The 17,669-nt window shown below is 34.3% G+C and overlaps 1 protein-coding gene across 1 annotated transcript in view; it reads right to left on the reverse strand.

The window, feature by feature from the left end:
- VEGFC (vascular endothelial growth factor C) overlaps positions 1-17,669 on the reverse strand; it is a 127,507-nt gene that overhangs the window by 19,176 nt on the left and 90,662 nt on the right. Inside the window, exon 4 of the mRNA XM_031009899.3 lies at positions 8,675-8,826. Within this exon, the coding sequence (XP_030865759.3) occupies positions 8,675-8,826 (152 nt within the window). The remainder of the gene's footprint in view (positions 1-8,674; positions 8,827-17,669) is intronic.

Here is a 17,669-nt window from a genome sequence, read left to right on the forward strand (position 1 = left end):
AAAAAAACATAAAAACTTGTGTTTATTTAATGGAATGCTATACAGTTATTAAATGAATACACCAGGTGTACAGATAGCAATATGACTATATCTGTAAAACATAATGTCAAGAGAAAAAAAGTAATGCCAACATTTTAACTTAAAATACAAAACACTCAAAGCTGCACTGTATAATATCTTCTGGTATGTTAATAAATCCAGATGCCATAAAAATACAGAAGAGTGAGAATAATACAATTTTTGAGTGGTGGTTACTTCTGGGAATGAAGAGTGAAGAATGATGACTGGGGATTTGGGTTGTATCTTTAGTAAATACGACAAAATAGTTGTTACATTTCAAATTGGGGTAGAAGGGCACTTTTTTGTTTTGTTTTTGTTTTGTCCTTGATGTTTGATATTTTTTAATTTATAGAAGTTAAAAATAAAGAAAATGTGTTATATATACACAACGGAGTACTATTTAGCCATAAAAAGAGTGCAATCCTGTCATTTGCATCAACATGGAGGGAACTGGAGGCTATTATGTTAAGTGAAATAAGCTGGGCACAGAAAGACACATATCTCATGTTGTCACTCATTTATGAGAGCCAAAAAGTGAATCTCACGGAGGTAGAGAGTAGAATGATGGTTACTAGAGTCTGGGAAGTGTGGGTCAGTTGTGGGGGGAATGAAGAGAGGTTGGTAATGCATTCCAAAGTACAGTTATATAGGAGAAACAAGTTCTAGTATTCCACAGCACAGTAGGGTAACAATAGTTAATAATATTTTATTATATATTTCAAAATAGCTAGAAGATTTAAAATGTTTACAACACAAAGAAATGATAAATGTTTGAGGTGATGGATATCCAAAATATCCTGAGCTGACCATTACGCATTATATGTATGTATCAAAATATCACATATACCCCATAAATATGTACAATTATGTATCAACTAAAAAACAATAAAAATGCAGTCATAGCCACACCTCAAAAGAAATGGATTATATCCAAACAAATTTAGTTTGAATCTCTGCTTTGCTACTTTTCTAGCTGTGTGACATTGGGGAAATTTACTTACCCTTTCTGATTCAGTTTCTCATGTGTAAATGTGAATTTCTTTCACTGTCTTGCTTTCTCTCCCCCTTTCTCAAAACACATTCTCCCTCTCTGTGCCCAGAGTATGGTAAGTTATCAGTAAATAAACATCTCTATTTCATGCTGTTCAGCTAACAGAGTAAGTCCCAGTTATTCTTGAACCTTTCTAATATTTGGCACCTCTTACCACTTCCTCCTTCCTTGAACTCATGTCTCCACTGGCTTTTGTGGTCTCTCTCTCTGTTGTTATTCTGATTGTTCTGATTGCTTCTTCTCAGTCTCCCGTACAGATTACTGTTTCTCCAGATTATTGTGTCTGCTCTACAGATTACTGTTTCTTAAATATTGATTTCCCCACAGTTTCATCTGTGGCTCATCTTGTCTTCTTACTTGCTATATTTCTTTTGGTTGAGGTCATCTCTTCCAATTACTCTACCACTTTGATGTCTTACAAATATTACAAGCACTCAAGCTAACATGTGTTAAAAACTCAGTTCTCCTTTTCAGGTAAGTTCCTCCTATGAACAGGTGCTCCTTGTCTTTTGAATGTCATCCATACAGTTTCATCCTCAACTTCTCCCACTTTATCATCCCCCATATGCGGTTCCCAAGTCATATGCTTTCTTGTATTTCAAACGTCTTTTCCACCTCTTTTCTTTCTATCCCCATATCCACTGCCGTGGCCACCATCTTTATTATTTTTCACTTAGATTATTTCAAAAGATTACTCCTGAATTTTTCCACCTCCCGTTTTGCTTCCTCTAATCCACATACTCCCTTGCCACCAGGCTGTTCTTTCTATAATACAAAACTGCAGATACCACATCTCTGCATATATACTTTTAGTAGTTCTCAAGAGACTTTAAGAAAGAGCCCATCCTTGGCTGGGCATATGTGATTCTGTTGACCTCTCCAGACTCATGTATCCCCTCTCTACTGTAGCCATGTCTCCAAGATGCTTCCTCACCACACTGATTTCACTGACTTCAGTCATATGTTTACATGTCTGGTTCAAGAATGGAATTTCTTCCGGAGTAACAATTCTACGTATCTTTCTATCTCTGTGGTCTAGCACCTTATTAGTATCTAGCAGAAACACAAATGCTATTTGTTGAATGAGTGAATGAAGTACAGCATAGTGTTTTAGACACTTACTATATTAGAAATATTATGTTTGTTTGTACTCTATTACATGAGTTATTTTAGCTAAAGAATTATATTATTCATTTAAAAATACCCCACATTTCCTAATACAGTATTATGGAGATAGAAGACCTGACATAAATGTCTCATGAATGAATAAACAAACACTACTACCAAGGAGGAAAATCTAGGGGATCGCTGCTTAATCACAAATGGCTCCCTCCATGAAAAGAAAGTCTCTACTAAAGGGCCCATGGAAATACATGGAGTTAAATTTGAAGAAAATATGAGAGGAAATAATTGGAAAAAATAATCTGTGAGAACACCAATAGGAAAATTGGTATCTAACTCTGTCTGCTAAAGAGAATTGCTACTTCCTCTGGCTTTTATGAAACTTTCTGATATTGAGACTTGAAAGTTTTTCTGTAAATAATAGAAATGCTAGAAGATATTGGGGGGAACACATGGGTTACAGAAATAAAATGATTTTAATTTTTATATTTTCCTGGCAGTTTTTTGGCTCTTTAGCATTGTACACATTAACATTTCTAAGACTCAATTTCCAAATCTGTAGGATGTTAGTAAAAATAGTAGCGATCATTTATTGAATGCTTAATATGTTTTAGGCACTGTGCTAATATTTAACATGGATTGCTGGTTATAAAGATCACAACATCCTTGAGTTAGGAGTTATTATTATTATATTATGCTATTCTACAATATCAGATTAACATGGTATGGTATGTCAAATATGGTATAATGCTATTGAACAGATTGATTTCAGTGAAGATTAGCTTATAAATATTCTGTATGATGTTATATGTAACATTCTTACTTATGTGCTCTTTTGTAGATTAAAAAAAAATGTGTCACAAGAAAGTTTACAGAACCTACTCAAACTCAAAGAGAAATCAGAGACTAAATTCTCAAAACTGGAAGCTGCCTACAGCATCCACACTCTTCAGCCCTGTACTATGTGATGTGTATTACGAATGGAGCCACCGGCAGTATTTGTATGAACATGAGACAATGTGTGGCAGATGCTTGGTGCTTTGTAATATTTAGTAAAATAAAACAATAACAATGTAACTATAATATGTGTTGTTCTTACTTGACTATAAGTGCTCTAAGTTCAGAGCCAGCCAAGCACATCTTTGTTTTCTCTAATAGGATCTAGAAGCGTTCTTTATCTTAGTGACTCAACGTATAGTTTTTGGATGACTGTGGGAAATCTCCCTCCCTAATCAATTAAAGATTTGACTTAAAATGTTATTGTAAAGGTTTTAAAAAATCTACTATTTTGGCTGGGCGTGGTGGCTCACGCCTGTAATCCCAGCACTTTGGGAGGCCGAGGTGGGTAGATCACAAGGTCAGGAGTTCAAGACTAGCCTGGCCAGAATGGTGAAACCCCATCTCTACTAAAAATACAAAAATTAACCAGGCATGGTGGCAGGCAACTGTAATCACAGCTACTCGGGAGGATGAGGCAGAGAATTGCTTGAACCCAGGAGGCAGAGGTTGCAGTGAGCTGAGATCATGTCATTGTACTCCAGCCTGGGTGATAGAGTGAGAATCTGTCTCAAAAAAAAAAAAAAAAGAAAGAAAAAAGAGAAATCTACTATCTGAAACCTAAGCTACTTAAAAAATTATACTTAATAAAGGAATTCTTTTCTAGGCTTTTCAAAAATCAATTTTATTGGGGAATAATTTGCATACAATAACATGCTCCTATTTTGAATTTATCATCTTTTCGTAAGTTTATGTATCCACATTAACTACTGTCACAATCAAAATAAAGAATGTTTCCAACACCTCACAATGTCTCTCTTGCCCATTCTCAGTCAATCCCGATCCAAATCCTCAGACAAACACTGAATTGCGTTCTCTCACTCTAGAGTACATTTGCGTCTTTTAAGGGCCTCATGTAAATCAAATCATAGAGAATGTACTGTTTTTAGCCAAGCTTATTTCACTCAACTTAATGTCTCTGAGATCCTTTTATGTTCTTGTGTGTATCAGTAGTTCATTCTTTTTACATTGCTCAGCAATGTTCCACTGTATGCATATACTAAGATGTGTTAATCCACTCATCTTTCATGGGCATTTGAGTTGTTTCCAGTTATTGACTAATAAAGAACATTTGTACACAAGTTATTTGTGTGGAAATATGTACATGTTAAATTCATAAGAAACTGTTAACTGTTTTGCAAAATGATTGAACAATTTTAATGCCCATTGGTGACATATGAGTTTTGGTTGCACCACATTCTAACACTTGTTTTTGTCAGTGTTTTTAATTTTAGCCACCGTGGTGGTGATTGTTCCTCTTAAATCTTAACAAATGTTAGAATTTTATAACATAGTCACATGTCCATCATATATATATTATCACTAGTGTAGCTTTTATTGAATTGTGGGCCATAATTCATAAAGGGTTGAGACCAATATTTTCACAAAGAAAAACAGAATAGAAAAAATTATTTGGGTATATCACATGTAATAATAAGGCAAATATTCATAAAGGGAGTAAAATCATCTCTAAGGGGGTAAAAATTGGGTATGAGGCCTGGATGGGGCTAAAATCTTAATATCTCAATGATTTTTGGCTCTCCAAAACCCAAGAAAATAATATTCCTTAATACTTAAATTCTATTCGGTTTTATTGGCCATTACATGAACAGCACTGGCAACGGAACACACCCCAAGTGTTTGCAATATATGAGCTATGAAATTATGGTGACTAGATGGCTATGACTGGAGGATTTTCTCTTGATTGACTGAGTGATTTCAAACATATACTGAGTGGTACCTATGTGGGCCTATTGGCTGCCATTGGTTGCCCTGTGGATATTGCTTATGCTTGGTCCTTGGTGTTTTCATGTGTGACTTGAGCTTTGAGAATTAAATAATAATAATTTATATTTTATTATTAATTCTACAAATGTTAGTCATACCATTACATGTCAAATGATGAAAAGAAAAAGTTGACAATATCTAAATTAATATTTATCATCTATATAAGTTAAAAGTTTTCTCATACTGAGCAAAGTTAATAGTTAAGCTCTCCAAATCTTTTTAAAGAAGTTATTTTAAAAATTATTTTACTTTTGCTGGAAAAATAGTGATTTTGAATGTTTTTATAAATTATTATATTTGTATTATATATTCATATCAATTGTTACTTTGCATACGTAATTTGATATATTACAATTTATATAAGTAAACAGATTACCTTAAAAGTTTCCTGGCAAATACAATTATAAATTTATGTTAGCTGTTAAGAGATTAAAAATTTTTAACTTAAATGTTAACTTAAACATTTTATTTGTTATTTAACACTACATTGAATAAAAAAGTAAACTTTACACTTCCTTTTTATGTATAAAGCACAGAGATACATATAGTATAAAGACAGAGTATATTTGTTATATTAAAATTTTATGGGGAAAGTGATTAGGGAAAAAATGATTATAAAAGGATCCTTGGGGTTGTGATAATGAGAAAGCTTGAGCAGCACTATAATTAAGGACAATATTTTTAAACGGTAATTTGTTTTAGTTTTATGCTTATACATAATTAATTACATGTGAAGTTATCTAGCTAATTTAAAATTCTCTAATATCGACATATATATATACACAGAGACACACTATGTGTGTGTATACCACACATCCTGGTTTGGAATATAAAATGTTTTTCTTACTGTAGATAGTGGTTTTAAAAATACTGAAAAACACATGGGTGAGGAAATGAATCAGACTTAGATGTTAATGGTAATAATAAATTTGCCCTTTAATGACTACCTTCTGGATACCAGACACTCTGCTAAGCATTGCATAAGCATTCAGTACTTCATTCAATCCTCTTTACATCTTTACAGTTTATATATAAGTAAACTGAGTTTCAGAGACATAAAACACCCACCTGATCATAGAGAATGAATTAGTGGCAAATCTGAATTCAGAATCAGGTATGGCTTACTCTAAGACTCAGGCTCTTTTTGCTGTAGCTTCCTGTCTCTTCTTGACCTCAAACAGTGTATAGGATAGTAGTTATATGAATAAGTAATGATGAAAACATGGCAAATGCTATAAAATACATCCAGGAAATGAGTCATTTTATTTAACAAGCATTTATGTACATTATTTAGCCAACAGCTTTGGAGTGTGATTTCCACCTTCATCTGTAAAATAAGGCAAATGCTGCTGCTGACCTTCTAGATGATTTTGTTAAGGGTTAAATCAGACAGTGCAGGTAAAGGGGCTGAGAGCACAGGAATGGCTCAAGTATTTTTGAGTGTTGTTAGCTGAATGTTGCAGAGAATATAAACTTACTGGAAACACTCTCATAATCCAGTTCCACATGCAACATTTGCAGACCCTGATAAAGCCATGTGAGGATGAAGTTAATCCAGTGAGTGCTATGGGTATTCAAGAAGCAAAGTTGGCCGTGGTATTCGGACAAGACAAATGCAGGAGAAAGACCTTTACCTGAACTCTGAGAAATGGAGAGGGCTTTGGAAAGGCAGAACACAAGCCAGGGCCAGAATAGAAACAAGATACAGAGCAGGAAATGAGCTTGGCGTTCTGGGAATCGGACTTGGTGAAACACAGACTGAGTGAATAATGGAAGACAAAACAAGAAAGGAAGGCTGACACCAGAATAGGGTGGTGAGAAATTTGTGCTCAGTTCTTTGAGCAATTGAAAGTCACTGTTTCTGGTGAGATGAATGAAACGATGCCTTTTAAAGCTTACTTCATAAAACAGTGACATTATACAACAGGAGAAAGACTTGATGCTTGAAAACTAGTATTAATATCACTGCATTAGATCAGAGACATGCATAATGAAGTGGATGATAATGGCAGTGATGGAAATGAAATATAAGTTTAGCTTGGAACACATATCTCCCCCTCCTCCAAAATAATCAATTGTGTTTAGATGGGATAGAAGAAGAAGAAGAAGTAATGACAACTCTGTGATTTCAAGGCCTCAAAGAAAACGAGAAAACACTGCCATGAATAATGTAGAAATAAAGGGTTTAACAAGTCTTTCTCTTTGTACTTACAGCTAATATAATTACAAGCAAAGCAATAGAAGATAGATTTAGATAAAATATTATAAGTCAAAAATATGGTTAGATCTTCAAATGTCATTTTGGAAACCATGAGTATGGAGATAATGGCTAAAGCTCTCAGAATGGAGGAGTCACTGAGGGCTTCTGTTCGGGGCTGAGGAAGGTGAACAGAACTCTCTAGCCTGCGGAGATGAAATTGCACATACGGCATCCTCTTGAGTTCAGATGGTAGTGGTCTCTTGCTTGTATTAGCATACATTTATTCACAAATGTCTGTAAGATCTTTGCTTTCTCACATAAAAGGGGACAGATCTCTGTCACTCAAATTAGGCTATCCTCCAGGTTTTCCTAAACTGTCCCTGGACAAACAAGGGGTCCCCCTATCTGCCACGCTAAGCAGAGTAGTACAACGTGATTCAGTGGGGAAGACCATGGTTTGCATATTACATTTATTGTTGAGTCTTCTAAAAATGTAAGGTTTTCTTAAATTTTTTGTAATATATATGTTTTTTGATCAATTTATTTATACATTTGTTACAAATGCTAGAGTTATGTAAGTTTCATCCATATGCACCGGATATCCTAAGGAACAAAGGGTTGCATCCCTACTTTGGGGCAGAAAACTCTCAGGTCTTAGGCAGTAATGCATATTAATTCATTATCAGCTATTCACAGGGTCAGAACATGATCATACAGGAGAACGTGATAAGTTCTCCTATATGATCACATGAGGTATATGCTGCCATTTGCCCCTCCAAAAAAATAGGATGGAAAGGAAACCTGAATAACAAATAATGGTCTGAATGTCAATTTGAAATGATATTAACAGAAATTTTTTTCAAGTAATTAAGCACTATTTCACTATTCAAATATTGCTGAAATAAGAAACATGGAGATACATATATATATATACACACACACACATATATATTTTTATGTTTGAGATTGAAGAAAGCAACTGAATGCTAATAGATATAAAATTATTTATATTTACTTTTTGTTTTGGCCTAAAATCTTATCAAGGCTGAAATGTTTTGAACTTTAATATGATTTATGAGTTAGCATACCTGATTTCAGGAATGTTAAATCAATTAAGCTACCTTACTGATATTTTATGAACACTGGTGGAATGTGTTTTGTTTCACAGACATACTTCTTTTATATTGTGAATTACTTTGCCTCTAAAATACGCTTCCCACTGAATTTTAATTTTCAGTTTATTTTCATTGTATACTATACAAAATTTTGTCTTTGTTTTGTATTTGAAGCAGAGTATATTACCGTAAATTTCACAGAGGTTATTTAACTTATGTTCACTTGAAAATAATTTAATATTAGTAGAGGATGCAGAAAAAATAGATTTAATTCATACTCACTGTGGTAGTGTTGCTGGCAGGGAACGTCTAATAATGGAATGAACTTGTCTGTAAACATCCAGTTTAGACATGCATCGGCAGGAAGTGTGATTGGCAAAACTGATTGTTACTGGTTTGGGGCCTTGAGAGAGAGGCACTGTAATTTCAAATAACTACAAAGAAGGGACAAAAAGAAGAAAAAATTATATAGATGCTGTAAAGCACTTTTATGGTAAATATTGGAGTCCGAAAAAGAGTGAGATTAGCTCTATATAAGTAGCTGCCTAATGTACGCAGGACGCTATGTTTTTATGATTGCAAAGTAAAAACTGTCTTGCTCCTAACCAGTATCTTTTATCAGAGTAATAAATACTCCATATGTTTATCTTATGTCACTAGTTATGAAGCATATTAGAATTAGGATAACCAACTAATTGGTTATCCTATTAGATGTGACAGACCAATGTGTTCAAGAAAAAAGAACTGTTTCAAAGTTATAGATTATTTGAAATGAACATTTAAAATATTCCAGGGATTTAAAGTGTCACACACAGAAACATCTTTGTGATTTAGGAGCAAAGCTATTGGCCACACAACCCAGAAATACTTGGTTATGACCTACTTTAAATAAACTGAATACATAAACGTAAGTTACATAAAGTTAATTTTTATTAAATTTCTACCTCAATGTAGTTTTATTTGTCTTAGAGCTCTTATAAATTGATTATGTTTAAAACAAAAAAAACCACATTTATAATTTAATAGATAAAGCTATGTTTCTGCTATCTTGGTAAAGGAATTCTGAAAATAATGAGCTTAAAATAAAGTAGGGCATTTTACACAATTCTGAATTACAGTCAAAATTTAGTTTAACTGGTCTCCTTCTGAACGCCTTATTTATGGATCAAGAACTTCTCGTGTTCTCTTCCTTCTCCAAAAACAATGTTTTAAATTAAATGAACAAATACATCATTGATTAAGTAAAACTAAGTAGATTTAAATTCCTAGTGTTCTTACACTCTAAATCATTACCAGTAAAAATGGTAAAAGTGAAATCTTGCCCACTAACTGCTTGATAAGATCAACTTGCAGTCATTTAACTATAATTGATCCATGTATTACTTGGTGTCTTCAAGACAATCTGAGCAGTGATAAAAAAGATGACAAACTTCAAAGCCTTGTGACTTGGCCTTTGCTGAACTTTCACGCCAGCAGCTGAAGACCATTGAAAATATTTAAGGGATAGGATTAGCTGCCAATTTTGTCCATGCCAACAAGGAGACTTTTTAAATGAATTCTGAATAATGAAATACAGAAATATCTAAATTATAAAATGCATATTGTCTTCATTCAAGATGTATTCCTTATATATTCATTTAAAATGTAGCTACTTTCTTTAGAAAACAATATGCTTTAGAAGAAATAGGTACAGGGTTACACCCAGACAGGTGGCTTTTATTAGCTCTCCCATTTATAAGTAGCATAAATTTGGAAAATTCATATGACTTCTCCAAGCTGTATTTTTCTTTGATAATCAGTAAACTAAGGATAACACTTGACTCATTATTCTCAGATTATAAAGATTACATAAACTAAATGAATCTGATATGTATATTATTTGCTATACAGATCTAAGTTATTACTATTTGTGTAAATTCTCAAGATTCTAGGTATTCTCCACAATACTGTCTGTTCTGCGTAGATAACTTCACTATGTGACCTCAACATATGCCACTATTATGATTTTCACCAGTTTCTTATCTAAAAAGATATCCGTTTATACAGGTTGGATAAAATCTTTGATTAGGTGAAATATTGCAATGGCAGTAATCCTTTGCACTATATATACCTATTTTAAGAGAGAATTCTGCAGTGTCTTCATAAGCTACAATTTTTCTATCTTTTAAGACATCTATGGAATCTATATTAAGAACTAGCACTATAGAAGACATACAAAGTGGTTTTAAAAAGCAATTTTTAATAAATTTATAAAATTACTTATTTTTTATATTTGTATAATTTATAATTTGATTATTTAAGCTCTGCAATAATGTAGATGGTAGGAAGGTGTACCTAAGAATTTAGGTCTAGTAGGCAGTCACATATGTGTGTCTAGAGTTTAGGAGAGCCATTGAAAAGTCATGAACATTTAAGCTGTAATTGGAGTCTTGGACATTGATGAGATTACTTGATGAGCACTCTAAATGAAAAGAGAAAATGTCTAAGAATAGAAACCTGGGGCACAGGAACATCTATGAGGTGGGAAGAGGCAAAGGAACTAGTGAATATGTCTGGGAAGAAGCATAACAATGATGGAGCATCAGGAGGGGAGACTGTCAAGCCAACGGGTGCCAGAGAAAGAGGGGAGAGCTTCAAACAGGTGTGTGTGGTCACAGGGCCACGTCTTTGGGAAATCAAATGTAACAAGAATTGACAGGAGATAACCAGCACCCGATGTGGTTCCAAGGGCTGTGGCAGGGCAGGGGCTGTAGGAAGGAAGCAGCAGTGGAGATGGGGGACAAGAAGAGATGTTCCATGTGACTAGTGGGAAAGGGCTCAAGTGGCTCAGACCAGCAGAAACAATTTTGCTTACACGCACAGTGTTTGTAATCTGATATGGTTTGGATCTGTGTCTCCTCCATATCTCATGTTGAAATGTGATTCCCAATGTTAGAGGTGGGAGCTGGCGGGAGATGAATGGGTCATGGGACCAGATCCCTCATGAAAGGCTTAGCACCATCCCTTTGGTAAGAAGTGAGATTTTGCTGTTAGTTCATGCTAGAGTTGGTTGTTTAAAGGAGTCTGAGACCTCTCCCTTCCCTCTCTTGCTCACACTCTGGCCATGTGACACACCAGCGCCCCCTTCCACCAAGATTGCAAGCTTCCTGAGGCATCACCAGAAGGTGAGCAAATGCCAGCATCATGCTTCCTGTACAGCCTGCAGAACCATAAGCCAATTAAGCCTATTTTCTTTATAAACTACCCAGTCTTAGGTATTCCTTTATAGCAATGCAAAAACAAAGTAATAAGTAAGCACAGCAGGATTTGGCATTGTCTCCAGTGAAACCAGGCAGGACAGAGCCTGATAGTGAAGGTAAGGCACCATTTGAGATAACTAACAGTTATTGTAGAAGAGTTTATGTTTTCCCACCCCTAACCTTTGGCAGCATCATTCCTGCTCCCACTGATGGCTGCCCTTCCAGATTCTGCCCCAGCCTGTTTTCCAAATGGTAGACAGATTGCCATGAGCAGTATCAGTGATCATGGAGAGATCTCATCCATGCCTAGGTAGATAATGTTCAGAAATCAGGATCCACCCATGGATATCAAGCATGAATTCAGGAACAGCAGCTTTGAAGAATGTTCTGGTGAGATGAAGAATAGCTAATTCACATTAAGAAAGCATCTTCCTGGAAAACTAAGTGTGGCTCTATGCTTTCAAAGGCTGCAAGAAATGTGTTTTTGAATACACTGACTAAAAGAATAAGGAGACAGGTAAAACAGCACTAAAACCAAATCACTGTTTAGAGAACTGTCTTTTCCTCTAAGTTGAAGACTTTTATAAGTGGTAAAATGGAAGTACAGTTGGAGAGAAAAAAATCTTTGTTGCAGTTTAACTACTTAAAGGAAATAAAGGAAATCACAACATAAAGGAATAAAAATCAAAATCTTAATAACTAATGTCTCATTTCTCTTTTTTGTGTCTAAGTAGCAATTGGCAGGCTGAATTCAGTTAATTTTATCAAAAGGGACAGAGATTGAAAAATTAAAGTTAAAAAATTTTGTTCTTCTCTTGAAACACATCCTCTATCCCTAAATTTTGACCTGCTACTTGATGATACCAGTGTGAAAAAATTTTAAGAGTCCAGAGAAAGATACCTTTGATAATATTAAAAGTAGAAAGAGTCTTGATAATTGAGTTTTGTTTATCTATCAACTTCAGGAAAATTAGTAATATCTACTGGGAATATGCCATCTGGGTATGTATTAAGATATAATTGTACCTATACTAGCTCTTGTCACATACTAAAGAGGCCTCTTTAATTTTTCTAATTCTTTGTGTGCTGGTCTCATGTGTGTATACTGACTGACTTACTCTTACCATTTAGACATGATTACAGTTTCTACTGCCTTTTCAATAAATATAGTAAATTCTATTTTCTTGTTTACAGACCACTTTGTGAATTTTTACATAGCTATATTTAATCCCTACATTACTAAGAATTTCCATAAGCTTTTTTTCCTAGATAGTATGTGCTTAGAAAATATACATTTTTTGAACTGAAAAAATAATAATTAGAACTGCATTATAAACTTGCATGGCACCCTCCCAAAATAAATACATAACATTTTCAAATCACTGGCAACTTCCCTACTCCACGAAGTATGTAAGAATAAACAAGAGTTTACTTAGTCTTGAGAAACAGACAGTAATTAGAGTCCTGGATCTTCAATTTACTACTTCTGAGACTTGGAAAAATTACCTAACTTCCCCAAGCCTCCATTTCATTACCTATAAAATAGGGATAATAATAATGGTGATTTCAGTGTAATGTTTGGATTTCTCTTCCTCCTCTTCTTTCTCTTGTTCTTTATCATCATTCACATCAGCCAAGATTTAGTTAAATTTTTGTTAAAGAAATTCTAAATTTTAAAATTTTTATTTAAAATCTTTCCTTGTTTAGTTTTCAGTAACTATTCATTCAGTACCTACATGATACCAAGCACCTTGCTAGAATCTCAGGATAACAGTCATCAATAATGACCTTGCCTCTATGCTGATCAGAAACCTAACAATGAGAGCGGGGCATGGTGACTCACGCCTGTAATCCCAGCACTTTGGGAGGCTGAGGTGGGAGGATCACTTGAGGTCAGGAGTTCAAGACCAGCCTGGCCAACATGGTGAAATCCCGTTTCTACTAAAAATACAAAAATTAGCTGGGTGGGGTGGCAGATGCCTGTAATCCCAGCTACTTGGGAGGCTGAGGCAGGAGAATTGCTTGAACCTGGGAGGCGGAGGTTGCAGTGAGCCCAGATTGCACCACTGCACCTGCACTCCAGCCTGGCCAACAGAGGTGGACTCCCTCTCCGAAAAAAAAAAAAAAAAGAAAAAGAAAAAAAAAGAGACCTCACAGTGAGGGTGAATGAGAAAATACATATACACAGAGAGAGATACTATGGTAGAATTTCTGAAATACCAAATAGCTTACCATAAACTCTGGAGTTTAATTCCCTTATGCAATTTGTTCTTGCCATTAATAATGATCTGAACTAACAGAGTAACTAGAATTTTCTCTCAAAAGAGTTCAGATCTATCCAAACATATCAATGTTTGAAACAGTAAGTAGATTATTTTAAGAAAATATGAATGATGATACTATTGTCAGACTATTTTGTGCTTTATTGTGTATATAATAGTATTTTCTGTTCTACATTTAAGTTCATAGCACATAAAATTTATGTATTATTCAGCACTAGCTAATAGCTCCAAGTATGTTTATTTAGTAAATACTGATTGATGATGTATTTAACTGATAATGTATCTATTATAATTTGATATTTTGAAAATTATAATTTTTCTAAAACAGTTTTATGCAATAAAGTGAATTGTTCTGGACCAGTAAGTAATATTAACTTGTGTCCAATGTAGGACACAAAAAAAGTTGTAATAATACAATTCATTATGAAGCCTGACATATACTTTAGGCATATAATACCAGTTGCTAGTTTTGGAGAAGATCAAAAGGACATATAAAAAAAGGCATTTAAGCAAGGCTGGAAACTGAAAAAAAATCTGACTGTATATTCTGTAAAACTATAATAATAAACAAGAGGAAATGGCAAGTGTTTCCAACTGAGAGGTTCCCAGTTGTAATCTACTGGCATTCTTTAATAGGAATATTTAATAGTCAATTCTCACCAACAAGAATGGACTTCAAATAAAGCCACATTTTGAAACAATAGGTTGTTTACAGCAGCATAGCAACGGCTATAAAGCAACAATTCCTAATCGTACTTATCTTGCTGGCTATTCAAGAAAAAGGTGTAGAACTTCCTTACTGAGAGGATCTTGAGTTATAATTTAGTACTAAATTATAAGTAATGTTTGTGTGGATACAAATATGACACAAAAAATGCCTTCCTTTAAAACACCATTATATCCTAAATATAACCAGTTTCTCTTCAGAACAAATCTCACTACCATATTTAATTTAAATTTAAATATTCTAAACTTTAGTCCATTAAGTACAGATATATGTACCCCCAGAAGAATATGATTAATAACTGTAAAATCAGATTTTAAAACTACACAAAATTTAAAGAAATAATCCCCCAAAATGGGAAAAGGTCTTAGCATTTTGACTTAGCATTGCAACCACATGGCCAGCTATAAAAGGCCTGTGGAACTTAAATTGGGTTTGGGAAAGAAAATGGAATAACAGATAGCCTAACAGATTTAAATCTGGTACTGAATTAATTCTAACATATTGTTATGCATAAAAAGTATACACAGTACCACAATTAAAATAAAAACCTTAATTGAAGAGTTTTAGAAATACCGAATAAAATATGTGAATCTCATTGTACCTTGGGTTGGAAAAAAGTGGCATTTTTCACAGATGCATTAATTATGTTCTTAAGGCAAATGTTATTCTTAAAGAAACTTCTGATAACTGGTACTGGCATAGAATTCTTTTTCCACATCAGGATAAAACCTGATTTCCAAAAACTGTGCTTGCCAAATATTAACTTGCTAAAGATACAATACAAATCACGTTCCACTTGCTGAATACATAGGAATGTAATAAATTAATCTTCCAGACTGCTGCAGTATTCTGTTTAATTAATGGAAGAAATATCTCTGACTGCAGTGCAAAATAATACCTCTAATTTCATTATATAGTTGCATATTTTACTCAGGTTTAAATATTTTTTGTTGTAAAATTGTATGAAACATCCAACTTAAATATAATCGAGCATGTCTTTGTTAATATACATGCTCATATTATTGATTGCTCATATTATTGCTTTATAAAATAATGAAAAAGAAGTAGCTGCTTGTTTTTAAGATGGCAATGTAGAATTTAAAATAATGCTGCTTCTATATATCAGAATTAGCTCATAGCAAGCTAGCTTCCTAACTAAACTGGCTTCTTTAGTCTGGCACTAATGAACACAGCAAAGAACTTCTAGTTCCTTGAGCTTGATTTAAGCCCACCATTTTCAAGAAGACTCTAGAGATTGAGTTGTTTTTCTTTATTCTTTCCTAGATTTAGTAAAATATATAAGGTAAATACTAACATTCAAGTAACTTTTAATCCAAATGTGTGCCTCAAAAGCAGATGACTTTCTTCTGCTTCTGCTTTCATCATCAAATAATTTACCCCCTGTAAAATTCATTTTCTACTTTTTGGTTCTATCTCTTAAACATACAACTTCTCATAAGAAAATATACTCAAAGTGTACGCTTATGAAAGAGGTTGAAAAGACATCCAATCTACTTAACTTTTCAAAGCCACTTAGATACTTGTGTGGAGAACTTTGAAGCAGTTTTTATCGATTAGTATACTTTGGAATGCACAGTGCATATGCTTTTACTTTTCAATGAACAGCTGGCTTCCTCACACGCCCTGATAACCTCCCCTTCATTGAGTCCCATTTAAAAAAAAGCATTTCTATGAAGTATCTATAAAAAACTTGAGTTTAACATTACCTAAGGTACATTGTCCTTACAATTTACATCATTCCAATTGGTAGCTTTGCTACAAAATGTGCCTGGAACTCTTTTAACAAAATGAAAAGTCTTTTTTTTTTGTTTTTTTTTTACCTTAAGAAAACACAGCATTAAGAAATTTCCTTTTATATTTGAAGGAAATCATCACACACTCCCATTCATACTACACTGATAATGCAATAAATTGAATAAACTCAGGAAACGCTGCTACTTAAGTACACGTTTTCAGAACTTGGAATATTAGTAAAAATGTAGGAACACTGCATTCTTGCTTTCAGAAATTTTATGCCTCGACCTCCCTTGGTTTATAAACATCCTGGATATGCACTTCCATAAGCCTTTGTACTTTTCCTTCATAACACTTAAACTACTTTTAATTACTTGATAAATGTTGATTTCGCTTGCTAATTTGTTAGTTCCATTAGGGCAGGATCTATCCATCACTGTACACCTACACTTTGTGCATAGCATGCTTTTAGTACATAGTATGAAGCGCCACATAATGGGTGTACCATATGCACTCGTCTAACTGAATTTAAATTAAAACTATCTGCCGGGTGCGGTGGCTCATGCCTGTAATCCCAGCACATTGGGTGGCCGAGGCGAGTGGATCACTTGAAGTCAGGAGTTCGAGACCAGCCTGGCCAACATGGTGAAAACCTATCTCTATTAAAATACAAAATCAGCTGGGCGTGGTGGTGGACACCTGTAATCCCAGCTAGTCGGGAGGCTGAGGCAGGAGAATCACTTGAACCCAGGAGGTGGAGGTTGCAGTGAGCCAAGATCACACCATTGCACTCCAGCCTGGGTGACAAGAGCGAGACTCCGTTTCAAAAAAAAAAAAAAAATCCCTTATACTATAAACAAAAATATAAGTGAATCCTTTGGATAGGAAAAGGGCATGATAATACAAAATCAAAGAGGGAAATGCAGGGCACAGCTAATGATGAATGTTGGCTTTCCCTTGGTACTGATGTTTGCTCTTCTCTTCTGATACATCAATACCCTGAGAATTAATAAGCACACCAGGTTTCAAATGACATTTATCAGAATGATGCTTCCTCCCAAATCTATATTTAAAGACCCAATTATTGTTCTAAAATTTTAGAATTGTATGTCAAACCTTCTGGTATCTCCACCTAAACACCATTCAGACTCTTTCATATCAGCATATTCAAAATTTGACCTCTGACCCCAAATTTGTTTCTTTTTATTCAAATATTCATTTCATTCACTTCTAAGTGTTTGCTATGTGCCAGCTACTGTGCTATTGTTCAGTGT

The sequence above is a fragment of the Gorilla gorilla genome, chromosome 3 (assembly GCF_029281585.2).
Source record: "Gorilla gorilla gorilla isolate KB3781 chromosome 3, NHGRI_mGorGor1-v2.1_pri, whole genome shotgun sequence".
In the NCBI taxonomy this organism is placed as follows: domain Eukaryota; kingdom Metazoa; phylum Chordata; class Mammalia; order Primates; family Hominidae; genus Gorilla; species Gorilla gorilla.